At 40.9% G+C, this 25,987-nt stretch overlaps 1 protein-coding gene across 1 annotated transcript; it reads left to right on the forward strand.

Annotated features, from left to right (window-relative positions):
- Positions 1-1,025: 1,025 nt before the first annotated feature.
- Positions 1,026-25,894, forward strand: LOC113026819 (RNA polymerase II elongation factor ELL). The gene is made up of 12 exons (XM_026175985.1): positions 1,026-1,208; positions 3,995-4,042; positions 13,412-13,539; positions 15,285-15,439; positions 17,390-17,631; positions 18,596-18,720; positions 20,096-20,210; positions 21,006-21,462; positions 21,933-21,996; positions 22,375-22,546; positions 22,663-22,707; positions 23,001-25,894. Exons 1-12 carry the CDS (start codon positions 1,071-1,073, stop codon positions 23,109-23,111), a joined length of 1,800 nt encoding a protein of 599 aa, XP_026031770.1. The 5' UTR covers positions 1,026-1,070; the 3' UTR covers positions 23,112-25,894.
- The last annotated feature ends 93 nt before the right edge of the window (positions 25,895-25,987 follow it).

A 25,987-nucleotide genomic window follows, 5' to 3' on the forward strand; every position in this document is an offset into this window, starting at 1 on the left:
TGAAACTTTTTGGATTTAAAATCCCTTTCATGACAATGCCCATGAGTGCGGGAGCTCAATCGCTGGGAAAAACGCCCTGCCCTGAATCCAGGAACCTCTGGCTGTGGGGCAACAACACTATCGTTCACAATGCTATCAGGTTTCTGCTAATGTAACAGAAAAAAACCCCAGAAAATAATAACCCACTGACGTTGTTTCAATAACAGATCACTGTAAAATTATTCCCCACTTATCATTTTACCATATCAACACAGCAATACCAAAATCTGAAGCATTGCAAAATACACCCTATTAAGTGGTTTATGATCACACTTTTATTTCACAAATAGTTTGTAAACCCTCAAGTAGAGAACTGGCTAATATGTATAGGTAAATAAGAGCTGGCTGTGCTCTTTAATCAGCAGCTAAAGTAAGTTATCTGTTAAGAAATGAATGAAAGTGCTTATTTGATTTCTGCCATATGGAGATAAGATAGGCTACACATGTTTTTATGTAAGGAGTTTGGTTTGGAATTTCTTTAATACTTGCTTTAGTTTTTAGCCAGATTTAAAGGAAATAATAATAATAACAATAATAATAATAATAATAATAATTCAAAAAATTGTTTGGTTCCAGATCCTCACACGTCAATAAATATTATTTTCTTAAATTTTAAATGAAGATTATCTGAATACAATTATATATATATATATATATATAATTGTCCTTATACATACATATATATATATATATATATATATATATATATATATATATATATATATATATATATATATATATATATATATATATACCTTATTCTAACGTTGCAAACAGTCACGACATGCATTTACCAAAACCCCGGTGGATGAGATTAACTTCGACCAAACCCCAAACCGCGAACGGATCAAAGAGCAGATAAAAAGAGACCGGGGTGTCCGACGACTGGAACTTCTCGAAAGCGAAAGTACGCGTGTGTACGTGCGTGCGTGCGTGCTCCTGTAAGTGTGTGTTAGCTCCGCCCACAGACGGTCGTCTCCTCGGTGACGTTTCAGGCAGAATGTCGCCAGCAGCAGCTCTCAGTTGTAGAAATGGCAGCGCTGAGACAGGAGCATCGGTATGGGCTCTCCTGTGCTAAAATCAACAAAAACACCCCGAATCAAACTCTGTACCACGTCAAGCTCACTGACACCGCCATCCGGACCCTCGAAGCCTACCAGAACTTGAAGGTAAGACAATTTATCAGGTTCACCAACTTTGGAGTTTGTGTGTCTTTTTTCCTCTCTATATTTTCTTGTTTTTGAATCGCCTCCCAACTCCGGGACCTGCATGAAAATAAGACAGTTCCTTATTTTAGGGAGAAAACTGTGAAGTTTGCCCACTTATCCCGATTACAGACGGTTCAAATGCTGTCGACAAAAGCGTTTTGGTAGATAATTGTGTACTGCGTTACTTTCTTCTGGCTGTGTTACAGTAAAAGGCAGGCTGAGCATGATTTATTGTGATTATAACAAGCAAATCATTTCACTCTGGTGACTGAATTTTCCTGTAATCCGAGAAATTTGTTTTGTTTTGAACAGAAAATGAGAAGTTATCAAATCGTAATCTGCTTGAAAACCAAAAGGTATTAGATTTCTTTTATGACAAAGGTTTGTGGTTATCCCCTGGGCTTGTTTTCGCTGTTTTGTTTTCGTGTGTCAGTACACTAGATCTAAAAATATATGTACATTTAGATTATGGGAAAACGCAGGCGATTTCCTATAAACAAAATGTGGTTGGGGACTACTACCGTCCTCTGTTGGTATCATAAGTTCTGCTTTGCGTTTCCAAATGCGCACTACTTACTGTCCCTGCCGATCATCAAATGTTCTTTAAAAGGCTTTTTTCTCCCCCTGTCTATTCCGCTCTGATGAATAAATTAATGAACAAGCTATCAAGCAAATTATTCGACTGCTCCGAATCTGGAGACTGCTTTATTGTTTTTATGGTCCATTAGATTAGACCGGGATAATTTAGTCTGTCTAAATTGTCTTTCCCAGAGCAATGCTCGATAAGACAGTTAGTCCCAGTTATGACTGAAGTCATATTTGCTTAAATATATTTCTTGTTTGTTTGTTTCCTGTTTAACCATCAAAACAAGTCTATTTCCGGTCACGGACCATAAAAGACAACAGCCCAAAACTAACTCTGGATTTGGGACTCGGTGGATCAGCTGTGTAGTACGCATTGGGTCGGCGTGGCACGGTTTTGCAAGTTGTTGCTGTGCTCTTGTGTATTGTTTTTTGGCCTTTACACGCTTGGACGCCTGCCCATCTCCGGAGCTCATTGGTCTGTGAAGCAGAGTAAACTCCAGAGCTCATAGACCTGACAGCTTCTCCCAGGCCACAGCAGGCAGGCAGGCAGGAGAGGTTACTGCAAAAGTTTTCCAAGTCAGAGACCACCCATAGTAAATACGGTTTTAGACTGCTGGTCTCCCACCGAGCTGTGAAAGATGTTGTCCCAAGGAGCTGCAACCTGAGAGTTTCTGTTACTAGTTATGATTTATTTATGCTTTTCATACATGTGTTTTTATAAAGCACAAGCTAGAGAATGATTTTATTAAGGAAACTACAAAAGCTTATCAAATAAGGTCTGTAGCTGAAGATCTAATGCACTAAACCATTTTATAATGTTATAACAGTTTGTCACAACTGTTATAACATTATTGTAAAATCATAATTAACCAAAAACCAGCAGGTATTTAAGGAAACAAGGAAAACCACTGCTGCTCTCTGCTCAAAAATAAGAACAATTGCTTATTTTATGTTGATGAATTAATCTGCAGCTCTTTGTAATAGGTGCCATTTTAGCAAACAACAGTGGTTTTACTAAAGGTCAATAACATTTTTACTAATACTTCAAGTTACAAATCAGTAACAACTTTATGTTTTCCCAAGTTGTAATAAATTCCTTTAGTTTTATTTAAATGTGACGAGCCGTCACTAAACACCCATTAGTCTTCGTTTTCCAATAAGCCGTCATGTTTGCAGTTGTTAATAAATGTGATTTAAATGCCACTGCGGTAGAACAATAAACATCAGTCAGAGGGCTTTTCCTCAACCTGGCAACCCCCTCAAAGAAATCTTGCTAATTAATAAATAAACAGTCTGTTGACATTTGTAAAACCACTAGTTACGTGTTATAAAAGCACTTCAATTAACCAATTATTTCAATTCTGTCAAACAGCGACTCTTTTAGTGAGTAAATGATCAAATCTGGACCTTTAACAAGTTAGATTTAGCCTTACGGCTGTGTTATGTGCTTTAATATTTATTATTCCATTCAATATTAAAAGCTAATGGATTATGAAGAAAATTACAACAATACTCAATAGCGAAGACATTTCTCAAAGCTGTTAATAATAAATTACGAGCCCTGTCAATCACAGGCAAAGCTGTGTTTCGTGGATAACAGTCTCCAGCTATTTACTGGGAGTCGTGTCGACTCAAAAGCAGTCTTCATTTTTAAAGGGATTTTTCAAATATTTCTTTATCATTTAGCTGGGAGAGAAACAATATTGTGTTCAGGAGCTTAAGCCAGGTTTCACTGTGGTCTTGGAGACCAGTACAGTATTTCCAGCACAGTGCAGGCTTGTAAAAGTGCTTTTTTTTTCAAAGACATATAATTGGTTTCAGAGCGTACTTTGTCTTTCCTCTGGGATCTGCTTTTTAGCCTTTTATTCATTTAGAGGGGAAATCAGCCGAAACGCACACCCGCGCACAAACGCGCTCGGCCAGCCGACTGACATGAGCACAGTTTTTTGAAGGATATGGAACGATTAACGCTCACATTACTCTCCTCTGATTAAAGCAAGAAGCATCTGAGCAGCTGGGAGTGATGGCAACATTTTAGTGTTTTAAGTTCCCTAATCCAAGCGGCAGTTATCTAGAAACAATGGCGGTATTTCTTTACTCATAATGCATGAGCTGTTGATTCAATCACTGACCAGTGTCTCCTTTTCTCTCTCTCTCCTCAGGCATCACTATCAAATCAGCCAGCGATTTGCTTCAAGGGGAGCCAAGGGGTAAGATGTTTTGCATACTCTCCCGCTGATGTCTGAGAACCTGAACGCTCTAATTACTTCTGATTTGTTGTGGAGCACGCTTATGACAGTTCCTCTGGAAGATGTCTTATATGATTCTTAAGAACACATCGTTGAAGAGGTGGTGATTTTCCAAATGTTTGGATGACTTTATTGTCATAGGTCGATGGGTTTTGCTGCCTTGAATTGTTTTATGAAGAAAATAACAGCAGTCAGTGCACCTAGTTTGAGGGAAAGGTGTCAGTCATTTTCCAAGTCACAATAAGTTGTGTCAACTGTTTCTTTCTCTAAACGTATATGTACAGAAATCAGATACATATCATGGCTTGGTGCTGAAAGTAAGAGGCCATTCCTGTGAAGTGACTGTATAGAAAGATGCCTGTGTCCGGCTAGATTAGCCCGGCCAGTATTACACCCTCCCGAGCTCTGCCTGCTAGGCCTCTACACATTTACCACACAATCAGCCCTGTCTAAAAGGAGCTGTTCTAATCCCCATAAGAGCCGATTGCATTGACGAAAGTGACTTTGCTCTGTACACAAATGCTAGCCCTGTGTGCTCACATGGGCCCTAAGACAGGGTGTGCTACACCCCGAGGCTGCTAGCCAGGTTACTGGGTCAGGCTTGTAACTGGGGAGGCTTTGTTTTTGGAGGGGGGAGGAGGAAGGGGAGTTGGCAAACCCCAGGGAGCCCCCCATGTCTCTACGCCTGTTGTCTCTGCGCAGACATGAAAGATCTGACGAGCAGGGGTGGTAAACAAGTGGAGGAATTTTTACCCAAGAAAATGTGCAAAATATGTTCAAAGTGCAAATGATGAATGTAAACATGTAAAGGAACATCTGTAAAGCCAGCAGCAGATTAACCAGCTTATTGCATCTTTCTGTGTAGCAATGTTAAGTGAGTGCAATTTAAGTGTGCTTTAATCACTGAATAGGATTTGGTGATTATATCTTGGCTGGCACATTACATATTCAAATTGCTTTGCGGAATTCAAGCATGGGCTCCCTCCCCCTCCGACAATAGTCCCAGAGCTGGACGATTGGGCATTTAATGAGGTAGCGGCAGCCATTGGTGGTGGGGGAGGCCATATTAAGCCGTTAGTGGGGGGAGGATGCTGGTTAACATGGCAGTCTGGCACATAACAGACCAAGAGGACATCCAGTATCTGTGTCGGTTGGAGGGTTTCACCATCACAGATGTAGACGTTCCCCTTATCTTTCCACTTGCTAACTGTTAGCTGGATCACATCCTTTTCCCCAAAAGCAACATGAGGTCCAAGAGGTCATGCGTCTGCTGACAGCTGCCAACTGTAGAGCTTGATCACAAAAGCCACGACTGCCTTCTTTCTGATGTTTGTCCTTGCTGGCTCATGTCACGTTTCCTGTAAAAAGGGCACTTCCAGGGCCGCAGAAACCAGAAGAATTCTCCAAATCACCGTCCTGGCATCAGTCCAGGGCTGCGTGGTATCAGGGGCCAGGGTTCCTATCAAGAAATAGCACGCTGAGGTTTTCGGCTGCTTTTCCCTCTGTCCCTGCGGCATTCTGCCCTACTATTGTAAATTGTCTGCCAAGCTTGTAATCATGCAATGAAAGACACAACAGGACTCTGAATCTGGTGTTCAAGGCAACTATGAAACACAAATTACTATAAAAAAACAGGAGAATCTAGCTAACCCCTGCTTTTACTTGTTTAATTTGGACAAACAGATTTAAAACTGCATGTTGTTGGAGGAAAGGAAAGTGAGTGAGTTTGATCAATGACAATACTTTGGGAGCAGTGAGTGGAAAACGGTAAAAAAAAAAAAAAGGAAAAACAGCATATTTTGATGAATCAATAAGAACATTGTAGAAGAGAGTTTGAAAAGAAACATTCTGGATTCCTTAAAAGTCATCACTAGGATTAAGGAATATATTCGGAGCTGGTCTGGGTTCCCATGGTCTGGAATTTCACATCCCAGTGCTTATTTTCCTGTGCTACTGGCAATGCTGCCTGCTTGTTGGCATGACGTATATCCATTTAGTAAGAAAAGAACCTGGCCTTTGTTTTATTTAATACATGCTAAAGTCTACTGATAGGTAAAGGTTAGCTGCTTGTTAATTAAATGCGCGCACCTTCATGTTTTCATACATTTATAAGAAATCTCAGTTATTATCCTGCAAAGCTGTAGTGTAGAGTTGTTCGATGTTATACCGCAGCACTGAAAAAAGGCTTGATGAGTCTAATACGTCTGTTGTTGCCATTTCGTTTAAACGCGTGTGCGATGTGCCGTGTCAGCTGTGACGTCGGTTTTATTACCTTTGCAGTGCATAAACGGTCAACTGGAGTTGCCAGAGTAATTGTTTTTGTTTATGGCTCTGTTTTCATGTGCACAGCTGTCACGTACAGACAGTGGCGCTGGATGAGAGGGAATGCAGAGGCGCTCTTAAGATATCCTCACGACGACTGCGTGTGAAGGCAGAGCTAGCTTCCTCCCTCCCGCCTGTCCTCTTGATTATTGTGCCATTTCACCCCATGCCTTGGCTGAATCCTTGCAAGACCATCAGGGCCTCTATCTCACACATGGCTGCTCTGACTCTATTCCCCTGTCACCGCACCACTTTGCCTCGCCTCGCGTTCATACTGCAAATAAGCTCTTCCACTGTGGGAGAGTGTATGTGTGCATGCACACCACACATCCTTTTTTTTCTTTTCGCTCCCCCCTTTTTTTCTGGGACCTAATTAGAATAACAATAACAGGAATGTGGTTGAGAGCTGTCCTCTCCCAGTGGCAAAGCGGTGAGAGGGAGAGTTGTCCCACGTGTTTCTGAAAGGGCACACGCCGCTCTATTCATCCAGATGTGTTAAGCGAAGCAAAAGTCCCTCTGTTCTCTGTCCGTTTGAGGCCCACTGTGTTTGTGCAGATGCAGTTGGGATTTTTAGATCATACAGTATATTTTAGAACAAGCCCCATGAGATCCTAGGGTTAAAGAGGACTTTTTTTTAGTTACCTTCTCTGTCATTACTGTATTCTTTGGCTTCTTTTGAAGAACACCGGTGTTTTAAGCTTACAAGAGTGATGAAAAGATGAATCAGTGGCTCAAGCTGGACAGGCAATAAGGTGGCAACGTGCAAGTGAGTCAAACAGAATTTTCAGGATTAGAAACACAAATAGTTTTGCATTCGTGTTGCGTCTTTATGCAGTTCATTTACGTTCCAAAGAGGCAAGTGCCTTGTTAGGAAACTCAGAAATAACGCATGACTCCACTGAAACAGATTTGCAGATTTAGATTTTATTTGTTGTTAAATTATGCTCCATATCCCCAAAGTGAACAAGTAAAGCCTTCAACCATAAATTATTAACAAAAATATCTGCAAGGCACCAGAAACTGAGACGTGGTTCCACAAAGAAATTCATCAGATTATGTGACTGTTTTCCGGGATGATTTGCGCTGTAGGTCATGCTGCATGCCACCAGAATCAAGGTTCTTAAAGTGGCTTAAGTCAGAAGTATGAACCTGTATAGTGATAATTCCAGTTCTTGCAAAATGACAGCCCTGCAGCTCATCTCTTTTGAAAGTTTTGGAGATATTTAATGTTTATTTGCTCGTTTTACCTCATTTTCAAGGCAGGGAATTGTTATAGGATTACCAGTCCAGTAATGGGAGTGTAAGCAGAGTGATTGCAGTGGATTGTTGGATTATAAGGGGAACACATTTGCAGAATAACACAATCTGCATGTGTATAGTAGATTTTATTTATTTATTTGGGAAGTTTACATATTGTGTTGAGAGAAAACAGCAGCCTAGCTCTTCTACATTTGAAGGCTATTAAGTGTCGTCTCCATCCCTCTGTGTGTGAAGAGGAAGGCACCTAAAAGAAGGGGTGGGGGTGTCAGGGGTGCTGAGATAGGGAGCGTTTGTTGAGGATGACAGATTAGCTTCAGCTTCTTGGAAAAAGACTGATTCTGCTTGGCATAACAGGCAATACCTTGGGGGTTGCTCGACAGTTGCCCATCCCCATATCCCCACAACAACTCCCGTCAGTCCCCACCCCCGCTTCTTTTGCTTTTCCTGTATCTACCAACCCCCCTCGATGAATAGATCCTCAAGCATCACCGCCACATCCATCCACCCTCACTGAAAGCTCAGTTCACACTGTAAGAGGTCTAAATGAATCTTTGAGGGTATGTAATTTTGATTTTAATAACTGTCACAGTGGATATGTTGCTCACACTGTAACAAATGATTGTTAATAACAAATTCCTCTCCTTTGTTTTATTATTACTGTCAATCTTAAGTTACATTCATATATTAAACTGTATTTAAAAAAAAAAAAGAAACGTAACCAGTACACTAATTCCAGTCAGGATCCATCCCCCTCTTCTACTGAGATACACATTCCTAAAGGAAGACTATTTAGGGCCATCCTTCATGCACTGGCTCTACTGGGAGTCAACGCCACCCCCATCCCTTCCACGCACACACCCAAACCCCCAATCCCTCCCTTTACCACCCAACAACACACACAGCCACACGTCCCTGCTGTTCATGAATAATCCAGGCGGCCCGACAGGCCCTTGCACTCAGCTTTGTGGGGGAAGAAGCTAGAACAAAAGATGGGCAGCTCACAGAGCAGCTATGGCTGAGTAGGCTCAGATGAGAAGACAATGGTTACTAGTGTCAGTACAGACAGGGGCAGGAGGCAGAGGCTTCAGAGTAAATCACATATCCAGGCGCCTGCTCAGTGCCACCATGCCAAATACCAGAGCTGGGAACCTTGGCCTCCTCGCATTCGTCTGCAGAGCAAAGAAAAGAAAGAAAGAGAGGAAAAACTATCCTCTCATCTTTTTCTGCAGATGTTTGGCTTGCGCGTAGCACAGAGGTGGGCAAACGTAGATCTCATTAATGATCCCTTTCCCCCCCTCGCTCTTGTCACACAAAGACAGGGTTAAGAACTCTGTTTAACCTCATCAAAGATGAGCAGTTTAAACATGCTCGAGGAGTTACAGATGAAGTTTTACAAGGACATCACCATCGGTGCCCTTTGTCCTTGTTCAACTGCTGAGACCCCTGCCAAGGTTTTCTGTTCCAGTCCAGTTCACACCTTAAAACAGCTTGAAAGTATTTGACATCTCCGCACACAGGGCCTGGAGTAGCAGATGTGTCTGGGCTACAGCCACAGAGGCAGTTATTGTACTAGCCCGTGCGCTCGATGGGGGGGCCGCACTGACAAGGTGCTATGGCTCGCCTTTTTGTTGCTCGAACTGTAACTGTCCTCCAGCTAAACTTTTACTCTCGCCATAATAATGAGAAGCAGTGCTGCACACAGCTCTCACCGCTGTGTGCTTCTTAATATTAAGCTGCTCAAATATATTAAACTGACACGTGTTAATAGCACGCTCTGATCATAGTAATACCCGATTAAGCTTTTCTCTGATTAATTAATCGTCAGATTAAAGGACTCGACAATCATAATTGGAATACTGTAGCACATAAGCAATTTAATGAATTCTTTGCCACGTTCTGAACCGGACAAGTAACCCTGAATTAATAGTTATCTCCATAATTATGAACTTTTTACAGCAGGAATCAAGACAGAAGTCAGAAAATATTCAAATGGCGTTCAACAGCGCATTTTTAATAATTCAATTGACATATTTTCCTAACACAACTAAACCCCCTAGAATAAACTGTTTAGAGATAGTTTGTCACTAGTACTGAACTAAAATGAAAAGTCATTAGCAGCAAGCACATGAAGAAGTAAATATTGTTTCAGTGACCTCTGGGTAATGGAGCTGCGTTTTTCTTTGATGTTAGCTACTTATTTATCTCTGAGTTAGTAGCTGCATATAAAAGCTGTGTGTGGATCTTCTATAATTAATTTCCAATTACACTCTTTTTTTTGATTGGATAGTTTGTTTTCTTTTTGTTTGTATTTTTGTTTGTTCAGCGTTGAGCGTTGAGCTCTGACTGATAATAGCCTCTCTGTTGACATTCCACCGAAACAGTCAAATATTTGACCTCTCTCCTTCCGTGTGACCCGTCAGGGTGTGAAGGTTCCTCTGCCTAAAAAAGACAAAAAGACAACACACACACACACACACACACACTGGCGGCCTCAGGGGATCAGGCCAAAGCTCCATATGTGTATGACTCAGCGTCTCTATGTAAATCTACACCTACTACGTGACTGACAGCAGCCTTGGGATAACAGACCTGTTGGTGCAAGTTCTATCCTTGAGTTACCACATCAAAAGTCCACTTGACTGTGATAATTAGTGTATTCTGCAGCATTTAAAATTATAAACAGATAAACCTGTATTTGCTGATACTTCAGCACTACTAGTTGCTGTTGGTATAAAGCAAAAAAGTAGCAATTTAACCAGGTAACAAGTCAGAGAAAAATGTTATTTAGTGCTCTAAGCTTTTACAAGATAACATACAAAAAACTTATTGTTCAAACAATCAATTTTGGTAAGAAAGTAGCAGCAGTGTTGTTCTAGTCATTTTTGAGCAGTTAAAGAAATAATATTAGGCATATGTTTGTGCACTTTCCTTCTGAGACTTGTTCAAACTCAGGAGGCACCAAAGACGCAGATACGTGATTAGCTGTAAAGGACAAGTGCCTGCAGATGTGTCTACAAAATAACAGACAGTGACTCCTAAATTCTTCAAGTAAATGACTCGCATTTTTAGGTTCAGTGCGACTTACCCTTACTGAGCGCTTCATCATGATCTGTCGCGGCCTCGCAAACCTTATTTTCCGAAATGTAAAAAAAAAGGGTTAAAATAAAAGGGTGGTTGAATTTCTGCACTAAAATTGTAGTTCTTGGTTTCTGTTTTTTATTCACAGAAGTGCAAGACAATTATTTAGTTGGACATATTCCACATTGAAAATATCCATGATATCACTCACTAGCTACAAAAAGCTGTTGGACTTAAAATGTTAAATGAAAAATTGTAATATTTTTCCAAATGCTCTGCTTGAATAAACAAATAAACAAATAAATTGATATTCAAGCTTGCATTAATCTTGCATACTCAGTGATATTCTTCAGATCTCCTACTTTCTCAAAGCAAAGAGGAAGTGTCATCAAGCCTCTACAAGTTAACTGATACCAGCTAACCTTTTCTCATGATTAACTGTTTCCTGTCTGATATAGGTTGATAGCTTTTCTTGGAATTATGAGACCGTGGGTCATGTGATAGTTCCACAATTACTGCTGATTAGCTATAGATACATTATCTCTCTTTTCTTTTCTGAGCTTTATTGCTAACGTAGGCAAGCTACTTGGTGTAGCTGTAGCTTCATATATATTCTAAGGTATGAGTGTCACCGGTCTTCTTAGTTGATAATTTAAGAAAGCAAGTAAGCACAGTATAAAACATCTGTGTCACTATGTGCTTGGTCATAGGGGATTATTGGGTTGCTGTTTCTGTCTCTAATGTTGTATGAGCTTTACCTTACAATACAAACCTTACAATTAGGTTGATGTTTGTTGTAAATTTGTGATATTTAAATAAACTGAGCTATGGTTATTGTTCAGGCTTTATAGTCGTCTGGCGCTTTAAAGTTTGTTATCCTGCGGCTACGTAGAAAGGCTCTCCTCGAGAAGTCAGGAAGTGGGAACTAATGGGTTAAAAGACATATGGTTATGAAGCTTGAAAAGGAAGCTGTGAATGAAATGGGGGGCGACCTCTAAACAGTCTGACCTAAGTGACATTGATTAGAATTAGAATGTGAAGTGTGCAAGGTGGCACCGATGGGGGTGACAGGCAGATCTAATGCATGGCTGGAGGGGCTCATAGTGACTGAAAAAGGGGACGTGGTGGCAGTATTGCAATGCTAAATGTGCAAGTGCAACCTCACTCTATCCTAAAGCCTTTGTTTAGCCGTACCCTGATTTTAAAAACAAATTTGCGACTTTTGTTGACTTATAATTTTGGTCGTGGCAGCCACTACTTTACTCTTTGGTCCCGAGGACGTGCCTCGCCTCTTATGCCTGCTCACTTTGATGCTTTTCTGGCTGATCATTTCTAATTACTGTTAAAGGGGGGGGGGGGGGAGCAAAGCCGACATATGCAGGGCTCTGCTTTACCTCTTCATGTTAACGGTCAGACATAAATAGGTCAAAATTAATGGTCAGCTGTGAGTCTCAACTGTCCCCGGCCTTGTGTGTTGCTTTGCGTTTTGTGTTGACATGGGTGCGCATGAGGGAAAGCTGGGGGCAGATGGGGGGTGGGGTGAATGGCATGCCTTGGGTTTTTAGAAAAGGAGGAGGGGTGTGGAGGAGAAGAGCTGTTCATTGGCTCCCTGCTGCAAAAAAAGTGCTTATGGCTTTGCTGCATGACTGGGCATTTGTGACAGCTATAGTCCTGCCAGCCACATCTGCCAGGGGGACAGCGCTCTCAGCTCAGTCAGCTCATCATCAATCAATCATGAACGGTAACTAAAGAAGTCCATCTGACTGACATTTGTTTTTTCTTGAGACTTGTGCTTAAAGAAACTACTGCATGCTTTGGCCTGAGGAGTTTTACTGGATCTGCCATTGAAGAGGCAAAAAAAACAACAACATTTAGTCCTACTCATCAGTGAACACGTACTCGTGTTTGCAAAGCATGGGCAATAATCACGGGCTTCATCTGAATCTAGGACAGTCTATCAACAAAAGTGCCAAACTGCCCATTTTCAGGCTGAAACACAGCTGCAGGCAGTGTAGCAGAGAGCCACTACCCAGTGTGCTTTAAAGGACATATTACCTGTTGGTTAATGACTTTCTAAGTTGAACTATCCTTTCAGTGGAAGTGGGTTTTCAGGTCATTTTATGTAACAGGCTTCTAAAAGTAATAGACTTCAACCTGCTGGCTTGTTTTGTTGGAACAGAGCCGTGGACAGTCTGTGACAGAAGAGGTTATCGCCGGAGTGAAAAGGTTGTCCACTGTGCTTTTGTTATGTTGTGCCTCGCGAACAGGCTCTTCTTGTGACTACTTAAAGGTCATCATACGTGACCTGGGAGGCCTCTTGTTATGGGCCGCAAACAAAAGATTATTTAGGTGTCACTGAGATCAGGAAAATAAACCCCAAAGTTTGTAAGTTTGGCTGCTTTACTTTGGGTAGTGTTTTTGAGATAACACTGAATGAGTTGAGGCTATATCTGGGGGAGATAAAACATGGTCGTTGCATAACACGGCTCTTAAATTAGCAATGCTAGCACACGCAAACACACACACACACTCAAGCATGTCAGAGAACACTGTCGAACTGTTAATGATTACCAAGGACCGGCTTTTAAACGTTTGATCATAAGCATTTCTTTACTCTGTAAATCAATGTTTTTTAAAACTCATGGTTTTTGTTTCTTTTGTCTCGGATAGTACGTAAAGATCCCCGCACCGACCCCCGAGTCTCCAGATGGATTCAGAGTCTTCTCATTTTACCTATCCAGTGACAGCAAAGACAAGCCTCAGTCCAGCTTCGACTGCATTCATCAGTATGTCTCAGGGTAAGGAACACACACATAACTCTTTCCAGAGTCGACCACGAATGGAATTTGTAGTAAATTTGGTACCAGAGTGAGACCGCAGGACCAGGCCAAACAGTGGCCTCTCTCTTTGGTAATAGTACCACAACAGGCAGAGAATCACCGTCAGGCTCTATTCAACTACAAAAATACCCAGAGGCTGTCGTGCCACCATGACCTCAAAGGTGTGACCACACGTAACTGAAAACAGAGAAGTAGTGTTTATGCTTTGCCGGGTTAAAGGGTTTGTTAAAAGGTTACATTAGAGCAGCTTGTTAGAAATACAGTCATTAAGCCTTCATAATATTTGTTATAAAGAATTTAACTTGGTAACCGGACCAGATTTGGCACAGAGTCATGGAGGAACAATGACAGGATTTTTTTTCCTTTCAGTTGTTCATTTGATGTTTTGCTAAAATGAATGGATGGGATATAAGTGACAAATGAATGACACATGGAATTTAATCAAAGATATCAGCTCTATGTTTTTATGTCTTACCAAATGTCAGATGTAAACATTGGTGCGTGGATAGATCCATACAGTTTCAATAGAGAGAGCATAAGGGAACAAAGGGTTGGCAGTATGTTTGTTTGCAATAGTATTTGCGACTTTATTGTAGTCAAACAAGTTGGTGAGCCAGCGATGGGGTTATCTGTCTCTTTGTCCTTTTGTTATGTTATTTTGAATACTTGCTGGGAAGCTTTAATTGCACTCAAGGTGGCATAGCAAGTTTAATGTTATCTTTATTTGTCTGCCACGCTCCGCGAGGGTAAAGAAGAAGAAGGTGTACTTTATTGGTCCCCGTGGGGAAAATCCCTCTCTGCATTTAACCCATTCACTCAGTGAAGCAGTGGGCAGCCACTGGGCGCCCGGGGAGCAGTGTGTAGGGACGGTACCTTGCTCAGGGGTACCTCAGGGTAGCTGTTCAGGGGAATCGAACCCCCGACCTTCCGATCATGGGGCCACCACTCTACCTACTGAGCTATCCCTGCCCCAGGGATAGCAGGATGTGCACGGTGAAACAGACACAAGAGAAAGATATACATCACTAAATATACATATGTACAAAAGCAATGATTCACTGTCTCTTTATCTGACTAAGGAATGGTGTTTATATGTGATGCGGCGCGGGAAAACCCGGCCAAAGCACAGGCCGTGCACAAAAACAGCCGCACAATGACTGCTGTTTGTTGACTCAGCTTCACCGCGTGCACTCTCTCAAATATCTCCAAGAAACATATCTCCAAAAAATGTAGTTTATCGAACAGCTTGTGATGGATAAACCACAAATAAACAAACATCTCGTCTGTGTGTGCCTCCCTCATTGATGCCTCATTCATTGATGCTGGCAACTTTTCCGTCTTTAGCTAGTGGTGATATTACTCTGTGGATTGCAATTGATGATTTCTTGTAATCCTAGAGGAGTTGATCATTTACAAATGTGCTACAAGTAAGTGTTTAGGTATTTTTATCGTTACTAAAACACTGTAATTCAAATAACAGACATGTGTTCAAGTTAAAACTGTAGAAAGTAAACAAAGGTAGGTAATTGAAATCAGGTTTTTTGCACAGTAGTCTAGAATTTATCACATTTTAGGAAACATAAAAAAGTTTTAAAAAATGGAAAATATTGGTCTTATTTTGGTATTTTCCAGCACCTAATGGTGTCTGAAAAAAATGCTGGGTGACAGTTAGAATTCCTAATTCTCCCTCCCTCTTTACACAGGGAGGGCAGGGATCACCTGGAGGGCCAGGGGAGCATTCAGGACAAGATCACAGTCTGCGCCACAGACGACTCTTATCAGACGACCCGAGAGCGCATGTCTCAGGTGGAGAAGGACATCTGGAGCCGGTCAGCAATTGAGATCAAGCCAGGCCCAAGTACGTTTCTTACAATACGTGCGTCGATATTTTCTTGTGTCTTCCAACTTCATTTTACACAGCAGCCTTCAGGCATTTAGGAATCAAGGACAGATAACTGGAATTTTTTTATGTTCCCGAAAAGCCTTGAAACCACCACCTTTTAATATTTAATCCTTCTGATAATTACCATATGGTGCTATCACATAATAAAGTTATCACATAATTGATCAAAGTGCCGTGTTGCAGTTACTCATGTGAAAGCAGAACCTTTTTCTTCTTCTTGCTTTCATTCTGACATAATTGCTCAGGCACTTTGCCAGTTTCCCTGCCAGCATCATTAATGTGATTGAGTTTGCACAAAGTATGCGCTAACAGGTCTCATGCTGGTGAAGTTGTCTAAAATGTAATTACACAAATTGAAACGTTAGTCATTTTATAAATTTCCTAAAAACACCTAAATAGATATTTACACACACAACCTGTAGTGATCTGTGCCTGACTCCTGACTGAGGCCTGGTGGCATTCAAGCCCAGCGTTAGCTTAGGTTATGATTTGAGGCTTTTACGTGTGTGTTCAGATAATAAATGTCAAAAACCACTGGAGACATCCTGGTGCAGTTACAGAATATCCAGTTTCAGTTAAACATGTCTTTTCATGTACCGTCTCCTGGACACTCCTGCAGAGAGGGAAAGAAATGGATCGCAGTATGCACTGCATGCAGTTGAGACTGCACAATTATTTTGCGGTAACTTGCTGTCTTTTTATGGTACAGTAATGTTACACTGTACAGGGAAAAAAAAGAGTCTATACATCAACTCCTAAATGCAGGCTACAATAGAAAAATGTACATAATTTGGACTGTATTGTATGATTTAATCTTTGGTTATGTTCAGTAGTACACACATTTTGGTGCTTGGAAGCTTAAAAAAGTCTTAAAAGAAAAATAAATTGAGCCATTTCCTGCATACAATTCCATCTCAGGCTGTTTGGTAATTGTGCGGAAATACACCCGCACTACTGCAAAGCGTGTAAACTCTAGTAGGTCACAATGGAAAGTCAGCAAAGCTTCCTTGAGAATCTTAAAACTTCCCCGAAGCGCTGCTTTAATTTATTGCTGTGAAACAATGGCTCTAGTCGCTGCTTGCTGGAAAGTTGCACTACAGGTTGTTTCAGAGCAGGGTGGATATTTGCCTAAAATTGACACGACATGGGTAAATTGTTGGAACAAGCTTGTGCAAGAAGCATGAAATACTGTATACTGCCAAAACTGCAAATTACTGTTAGAGTGTAAATATTAGCAGTTTTCACATTATCACTGTGCTGTAAAGCATCATCTGTACATACAGCACAGTCTGCCACACTGTCCCCGTGAAAGCACTGTTAGTGTTTGACCTACAGCAACCTCAAAGCATGTGTTACAGCTATAATGAGATTACAGTCTGTAGATATCCATAAGCACTGCCTGCCTCGGTCCAACTGAGAAAGGTTCTCTCTGTTAGTTGCTTTAGTTTAAACGCTCTCCTGTTTACACGGCAGCTAAGCGTGCTATCTAACCCACTCACTGTTTTCCACTCTAAAGAACACTGCCTCTGCATATGTGCAGAGAGCGCAGTGTTTAAATTATTTACACGTTAAAACTTTTTTTCCCGATTAGGATGAGAGCGTTGCAAGTCGTGCATGTGCTTCGTTTGCGTTACACTTAAGGGGACTGGCGACACTTACTCCCTCGCAGGTTGGTCTTTCAAAACCAGGTTGTATTTGAATATCTGGCCTGAGGACTGGATTAGCCCCAACATGTTGGCTGCGCTATTACAGGATACTGTGAATCCTGTTATCAGATCAGTTATAATCTGTAAGTTTTGTACAGGGTAGCGACTGTATTGCCTTTCATCAGCCTGAGATTATTACACCGATAACCTTTTAATTTCCTATCTCTAATCAAAGTAAGCTGCTTTGTTTTGACTTTAGGCAAGTGTGTGAAGGTCCAGCGGAAACAAGGTCTGGTGTCAAGCTCAGATAGCAACAACAAGCACTCCCCCAACAACAAGAGGAGCCTGGTTCCCAGCCCTGTGGCACACCGGCCTTTGAGGGATCGCATCATTCATCTGTTGGCCTTAAAGCCCTACAGGAAACCCGAGCTGCTGCTGTGGCTGGATAGGGAGCGGGCAACTCCAAAGGACAAGGCTGACCTGACCTCAGTACTGGAAGAGGTGAGATATCTGGTAAAATGCTATGTAAACACCTTGCCCACTAATGAGAAATTTCCTCAAATGCAACAAGTAAAAAAAAAATTCAGGTGAATACAAACCAGGCTGCTTTTTTTCCTATCAGGTTAAAGACTGACCATGCAAACATAAATAAAACAACTAAGCTGTAGTGCCTCTTCACCTCACTGTACAATACCTTGTGCAATACTTTTTGTAAATAGTCAACAGTGCAATAGACTCAATACTTGAAATGTGCAATTCACTTGTATTTTTATTTTTTATTCCTATTTATTCTATTTATCCCCTTTGTATATTTTATTTATATTTGTCTCTGTATTTATATATGTGTGTGTGTGTGTATATATATATATATAACAATTCTGTAACTGTAACTTCGGTCGTTGCTGTGCTTTTTTTGGAAGTCGAATTTCCCAGAGGAACCCACCCGAGGGATTAATAAAGTTCTATCTTATCTTATCTTATCTAAAAGCCCAACATGCAATTTACTAGTAAACTACTATTTATACACCCGTTATAACTAGCTTAGTGTTATGCAGCTAAAAACTGTGCTTGAAAAAAAAAAGAAAGTGACGTCAGTTTAGTTTCTTTCAGGCATATTTCCTGTGCTCACAATGTTTGAGTGTCCCACTGCAATCATCGAGACTGTGCCGCCGCTGGTAGCTGTAATTAGGGCTCTGCTTTAATTATCTCTGGACGAGAAGATTGTGTTTTGACAGGAAGGGGGGGGGGGGCGTGTTGTCTCCAGCTGGGATCTGACTACTTTCAAAATTGAAAGTGGTTGGTTTGGGCAGATTTGTATCAGCGGGATTAGGGTTAAACTGTTTATCAGACACAGGTAGTTTTTGTTTTTACTTACACATAAAGCCAAACGCAGCTGGATCTATTTTATTTTTATACTCAATCTCTTTTTTCCTGTGGATTGACTGAAATCTTTGGGGGTTTTCAGGTTGCTAAACTGAGCCCTAAAGACCACAGCTACTCTCTGAAGGATGAGCTCTACAGACACGTCCAGAGAGAATGGCCTGGATATCTAGAAGAGGAGAAGCAGCTCATCCACCGACTTTTGATCAGGTGAGAATTAAGTTTTCAGGTATTTTTTCCATTGAGAGACTTTAAAAAGCAAAATGTTTTAGAAAACCAACAACTGGTTAGCTTAAGACTTGAAACAGGGTAAACAACCAGCTCAGCTCAGCGTAAAGATAAAATATCCACCCACTGGCATCTCACAAATTAATATATTATTCCTTTTTTTATACAAAAACTGGGGCGCTGGAAGGAGATTATCCTAAACTAACCGCCTGCTGGGTTTAGTCCATTATCACACGAATATAAGTGTCTGACTGGCAGCATAAAATGAAGCATATGTCCATTACCCCAAGTTCTTTTTTAGATTTTCAGAGACTTCTCGTAGGCAGATAAGGCTAGAAGAAAGCGATAGATGCTTTGTGACAGTGCTGGCGTTAACACCGAAAGGCCAATGGATTGATGTAGAAGTCTGCTGTGATCATTTTGAAAGAGGAGCTACTAAATGAGCTACTTCTCCGCACTGATGAATCGCTTAATGGACACATCAAAGCGCAGAAAAATATTCCCTGCGCCGTGTTGCCAAATGGCATTAGCATGGAGCGCTCAGAGTTGCAAGGCTGAGCTGTTGATGGTGAGCTTCCACCCCTCGTGCATTTCCTCAGCCTGCCAGCCATGCAGGCCATGTGCTTCATGAGAATTTTGGAAGAAGTGCTGTTGTCTGATTGCACAATCTCCCTTGTTTTTTTCACCACCCCCACTGAGTGTAAAAGTCTTACAATTGTAGTCATCGAATGATTCGCCAAGTGTGATAAAGCTGTGACGCTGTGCACATACTGTAAACTGTGCAAACTGTACGCTTCTTCCTTGTAGTTTATCCGTGCATTGGGGAAGGTCCTTGCTGTGAAGGCTTTCTTACTACTCTCATGTACCTCTTGATGTTAATCTGTTCTGAACTGCACTGCGCATTAATGAAGAGGTTTGAAACCACTGGGGGAAGTGACTTTATGCAGTGGCATCTGTTTGAGGAAGGAGCTGTAGGAAGCAGATTACCAGAAAATAGTGTTTACCCTTACAGAGGTTAAATCAGCTGCTATTGTTCTTACACCGGCCTGTGTTTTGTCTTTGTGGTTGCCCCCTTGTGGATTTCATCACCGAAGACACGAACTGTGCCACAGAAACGTGCAAAAAGCAAAACGAGGAGGGAGAAAAATGCAGTTTTGTAAGGTTGATGATTAGAGCTTCTCTGAAAAGGCTGTCATCTCCACATCAAAGTAAATGATAATTTCTCATGTGCTTGCTCAGGAATCTGCCAAAGAAAACGTTGTGACTTATATACTGGCTCTTCCTGTTTAGCTTCACAGGCAATTTACCTTGAAGCTGCTGTCCAACTGAAGGTGCTGTGTTCTCAATCTTTCCTCAGGAAGCTTCAGCCACTCCACAGCAGCCAGCTGAAGAGTCCCCAGTCCAACCATTCATTCCACAAACCCCCCGGGGATTCTCCTTCACAGCTCAGTCCTGCCAAAACTCTCTCTGTGGTAATTCAACGTAATTTTCCCCCCCCCCCCCTGTTGCTTCTGTCTTATTAGACTAAGAATAGACAGGGAATTTCCTCTTATGCAGATTGACAGTACACCGTGTAAACATGGATATTGTTTGACATTTAGGGAAATGCATATTTCCATATCGCTCTGGGCATATGGAAAAATTGACACCAGTCTTGTATCCTCTATGTTAAATAAGGGAAAAGTTAGCCTTCAAGGTTTTATGCTCTTCTTTTGTGTTCTTTAAAAAGTTGTTCATGCTGTTGTTTCTTCTTTAACTTTGCAGTTTTGTTTACTTAAACTTAACCAAACTGCAGCTGAAAGCTCCTTTCTCCTTCAAGACCTTGACAGCGAACTTCTCCCTTTAGCACATGTAGCTGGATCTGGGTAGATTAACATGTTTATGTGCCAGATTGTTTCCTGGCAAGGAGCAATTGTTAACAACCAGACTCCACCAAGTAACTAGTCTCGGCAGAGAAAACATCAAACAACATGTTTCTCACATAAGCAGCCTTCAACCCATCCACAGTGAATCTAAAATTAAACAAATTTAATGTGTGAATTTATGCTATTAAGATGATTTTGTTCCCTTTGAGCCAGAGCCTGACTGTAATCGTCACATATTGTGGAATTTTTGCAAAAGTGCTGCTTGCTGTAGCTTTTTATTGATGTAAAGGCATTTGAAATGGGCCAATCTTTGAATTAAAATGAATTCAAAAAACAGCAACCATAAAGTAAGAAGAATATTTCTGATCATACTTTGCAAACTTGTGTTTTCTTTTCCCCCAGAAACGCCCATCAGCTTTGGACCCATCCAACATTCAAACCCCCAAAAGACAAAGGCTATTAGACAAGTGCCAGCCTCTGCAGTCGCCCTCCCATGCTGACTTTGGCACCAATGGGGCTCGTAGCTCCTCTAGTCATGGAAACTCTAGCGGACACATTAAAACAGAGTTTGACAAAACCAACAATCATCTTCAGGGGAGCCCAAACGGTCTGTACTCGCCACACAAACTCAGCGGGTCATCCACGGTTCCCAAAGCGGAGAGGACTGAAGCAGCTCCGACTGCACCCACCGCCAAGCCTCCGCACACTGAAACCTCCATGTGCAATGACCAGCAGTTCACCAACAGCCAACATAAAAAGAAAAGATCCAAAAAACACAAAGACAAAGAAAGAGAACGCCTGAAAGCAGACTGGATAGAAACTAGCCCAGACCTGAAGCAGAATCAAGAAAATCTCCAAGGTAAAGAGCAATAAAACTATAAAATGTCATGTTATTGTCACCCTCCGCGTTTCCTATTGTTCAGCCACCAATCATTATAGTCTTATTTGTGCAGGCCACGAAACCCTTCAGCTGTTAGAATTTCTATATTTTATATATGTTGTTTCTGGAAGACCACAAGGAGAAATCGATATATTTTTCTCAATTTTAATGATTTTAGATGAGCGGTTAAAACTCGCACACTGTCACCCTGTCTTTAGCCTGTTGATGATTGACTGTGGAACAGCTGTGTGACCTACGGTCGAGCGAGTCAGCAGGCAGCGGTTGCCTCCTACTCGGGGCTGCTGGCGTCACCGCTTGCCTCGGCTCGGAAATCTTATCAGACACAGAGATAAATGAGTCCGTCAGCCTTGATATGATGGCCACATTATCACATTTGCATTGGCAGTGCGCTTTAACCTTTTTTCGATGTGTGTTTTTCCTATCTACAGGCCATGAGGGAGAGAAAACACCTGTTAGCTGTGGCACAGCAGAGGATCTGCCTGATTATTTAACGTAAGATTGAATATGTTCTGTGTCCGGCTTTGTTATTTATGTCATATTACCAGATTTAGAAGAGATTCATCTCTCACTGAGGTGTTTAGGTTTCAGAGTCTGGCTGACTGTTGAAGTTCAGCTTCAAAATATTTATATATAGTGAAAAAATGCACATCTAAATAACATGCCACAAAGCTTCCCTGACAATTACTTTAAAAAAAAGCTTTTTATTCGTACATCTGGTCAACATATTAGGCTGTAATCAGTTACATTTCGGGCCTTGAAATCTGCCAATGTGCAGTGCCACCTACTGGAAACACAGGAAACGATGGCTCTGCTTCTTGGCTTTTAAAAAAAAATGTCAATGTTTTCCTCTCTTTCTTTCCTTTTCTTTAGAAAATACAGCATCATAACTGCGCTGGAGCAGCGTCAGAAGTATAATGAGGACTTCTGCGCCGAGTACGATGAATACAGAGCTCTTCATGACCGGATTGGGGCTATAACAGAGATGTTTGTTCAGTTGGGCTCAAAGATCAACACTCTCTCTCCAGGAACACAAGAGTACAAGGTACTGTCCGGTTTTGGAGGCTACTCTAGCTGCTCCGTTTCTTGTAAATCACCGCAATAGAAAACAGATCAGATCATATGGCACACTAACACCTTTTCTTATATTTGCTTTTTCAGCTTATGGAGGAACAAATACTACAGAAGTATCGCAAGTACAAAAAAGTAAGACTTATTGCTGTTTTTTTTATCTAAACACTTTTATTCAGTGGTGTGCAAGAACCACAAAAACATATTCTGGTTTTAAAAGAGTTATCTCAAGACATCATCTAAGATATGTTAGCCACGTTATCTTCATATCAAACCATTCCTTTTTTTTATTGCTGATATGCATCGATGGCTCTTTTTAAAAATTCTTTATCTACTGATAATCAGAGATAAGCAAAGATAAGCATCTTCTCATAAAATCAGGTTGAAGCCAACAACATCTAACTGGACTCTCTTCCTCTTTCTTTCAGAAGTTTCCTGGGTATCGGGAAGAGAAAAAGCGATGCGAGTACCTCCATAAGAAACTGTCGCATATCAAAGGCCTGATCACAGAATACGACAGAGCGCAGGGACTCTCGTAGTGATCGGCCTCGGCCCTTCGGCAGGGTGTAATACGACTGGACCAAAAGACTCCTAACGGACCCAAAGACTGCCCGGATGGGTCCTGAAGCCGCTGAGACACTATTCACTTTACTCCTTGGTCTTGATGTAATCGAGGAGCGAGGTTCTTTTATTCTTTTTCTTTTTTTTCCCAAAAAGCGGGCCGAGACCACGGACTCATGATCCGATGTTACCCTTCGACACCATCTGGTTTACAGCTGTGATTGCCGCTGGATTCTTTCTGCTGTAAAACGTGACACGGTGAAAGCCAATGGGTGTGATCATTCCAGCCTAAAAATTCTCCTTTATCCCATCTGAACTAAAAAAAAACCTTAAAAAAAGTGTTGATTTTTAAGTATTAAAAGTGATGGTACAATCAGTCCTAGAGGGGAAACAAATGCTACTAAAGTCTTTATATTTAAAAATAGAGAAATTTATGCGCTTTTTGCTGATAGAAAGTCAAATGATGATTGATCAGTCAATGATCAGATCCCATATTGACAGCGATAGGACCGTGCCATGAACAGTTTCTCTCTTTAGACTAGATCATAATTTACTAATTAATTTATATTTCATTACGACGAGACAACAACAACACAAGACACCTTTTCTGCAGGATTGAGACCCTGAAAAGTCGATTTCTCTTTAAAATCTGCTTCTTTAGGCTTTTTCAATGATGGATTTTGTCCTGTAGCTTTCTGCTAGCGTACTGTTTCATTTCTGAGAAATGTTGAAATGCCACAAAACGACTCCTCGCAGTGCTATAACGTTGGTTTTTCGAGAAAGTGCTTGTGCACAGTTTCTGTCACTTTCACCCACATGTAGCCTACAGTACCAAGAACTGCCTTTTAGTGTCTAGTGAGGAAAAAAACAACTATTGATTCAGAAATCTCTCCCAATTTATTTTGTGACAGGTTTACTGACATACATGAGCATGCTGTGTTTACACCTTGGTTATTTTAAAAAAAAAAATGGGGTGAGAGCATAATTTACTTGAGTGGGTGTTACATTTTGATATTATTCTGCTGAATGCGACAGCAAAGCCTTTATAAATTTTACTGTGTAATTGTTAGCCCCACAGGGAGTATGGCACTGTAGGTCGCTCACTAAGTTCAAACCACTCTGGTTCGGCTGCGTGTAAGGAGCAGACTGACCTCTAGTGGCTGCTGGCGAGACTTTTAGATGTTTTCATTTAACCACCACCTGCCATTTTATTTCACCCGAATTAGCCTAAAGTGCAAATAAGCAGATCAGATTTCAGTATTCTCTGGACATTTGCATCAGTGTAGCTATACTAACAACAGTTGTCTTAAAGGTGGCTAAAAATGATAGAATGAAGCCAATATTTGCCTTGACATGTACATTATGTCTGACATTTCCACAATCCTGGTACCCCAGTTCTGAAATTGTCTCTGCTTAACCAGCTCAGACTGTTTCTGTAAATGTCTTTTTAGTTTGAAGGATAGCTCAGTTACTGGATAGGTGTTGTGCAGCAGTTGTCTTATCTGTGTTGTTTTTGTATTTTTAGCTTCATTTGTCGTTTCGTTATCTGTCAGATAATCACGTCCAATCCTAGCAAGCACCACTATCAGGAGGAATATTTGCAGAAATCATTGCAAAACCAAGGTCCTCTTGATTCTGTCAGTGCAAATAGACGGTGGGGTCTTTTTGCTGTTTTGCAATCATCACTTTTTTGTTTCTTTTTAATTCATTCAGTACTCTGATATATTTGAAGGATTTTAGACTAGTAACATTTCCTCTGTCTCGGCACATATGAAAGTTTCCAAGAAAGATACATTTATCTGCACTGATGATTGGGGAAGGGGAAAATTGTAAGCCCAGGAAGCACCAGCTTTGAACATTCAGTATTACCAGAACTAGATTCCTTAAGCCCCAGTACACAGAAAAGGGATCATTTAGTTAATGTGCCTGGTTGGTTATCTTCTCAGGACCAGATCTCTTTAAGATTTACTGGTTTGAGCAACCAAGCAAATACGCGATAAACACCCGTATAGCATTTGTGCTGGTACTAGAAAAAAGCAGCAGATGCTTCAGTGGTAATAAAACACAAGAGGCTCTTAAAAATACAAAACAGTTTATTTGTATTTGGCACAAGAAAGGTACTAAAATGTTTCTACTGTTGGCAGGATGGAGCACCAGCTAGATCACGAGAGTTTAAAGTCGCAATTTAACTATTTCTATTAAATGAAGGGCTTCACACTTACAAATAAGAACCTTTTACAATGATCAAATAAACCGTAAAAGAGGTGAAACTTCCTGGGCAAAATCACAGTATCATGAAGATAAATGTTCCATTTATTTAAATGTGTTTTTGGCAAACCACACCTTTGATTTTTTTTAAGGTGCTTTTCAAGTGCTGTCTGTTTTTTGTACTGTCACAGTAGCTAACTACTAAAGGTGCCTTTCATTCAAAGAGCAGAGTGATTCTACATATAACCATCATCGGTATTCTGGAAAAAGGACACTTGGGGCTGCAGTATTTATAAATGTGTAGTTTAACACTGTGCCACTTTCAAAGTGCTTTTTTCATCTTTTTTTTGATAAAGTTAATCTCAGATGCCTTTTGAAATGCGTAACTATTCCAGTTAGGACAAGCTGGATTTTTCCAAAATTATAGAAGCTGCTTGATATTTGCTCACATGTGCATTTGAAAGAACAGCCTGGACTTTTATGTTTTGGTTTTGATTCCAACCTGGCAACCCACTTCCACATATTATTTGGTATTGGTAAAAAAAAAAAAAAAGCCATGATAAAATGTGAAATGACCCTTTTTTCGTCTTCTTCTTCTTCTTTTAGAAATCACTGCATTTGATCTAGCTAGGAGAGCAAATGTATT

This window comes from Astatotilapia calliptera, chromosome 7 (genome assembly GCF_900246225.1).
Source record: "Astatotilapia calliptera chromosome 7, fAstCal1.2, whole genome shotgun sequence".
NCBI lineage: Eukaryota > Metazoa > Chordata > Actinopteri > Cichliformes > Cichlidae > Astatotilapia > Astatotilapia calliptera.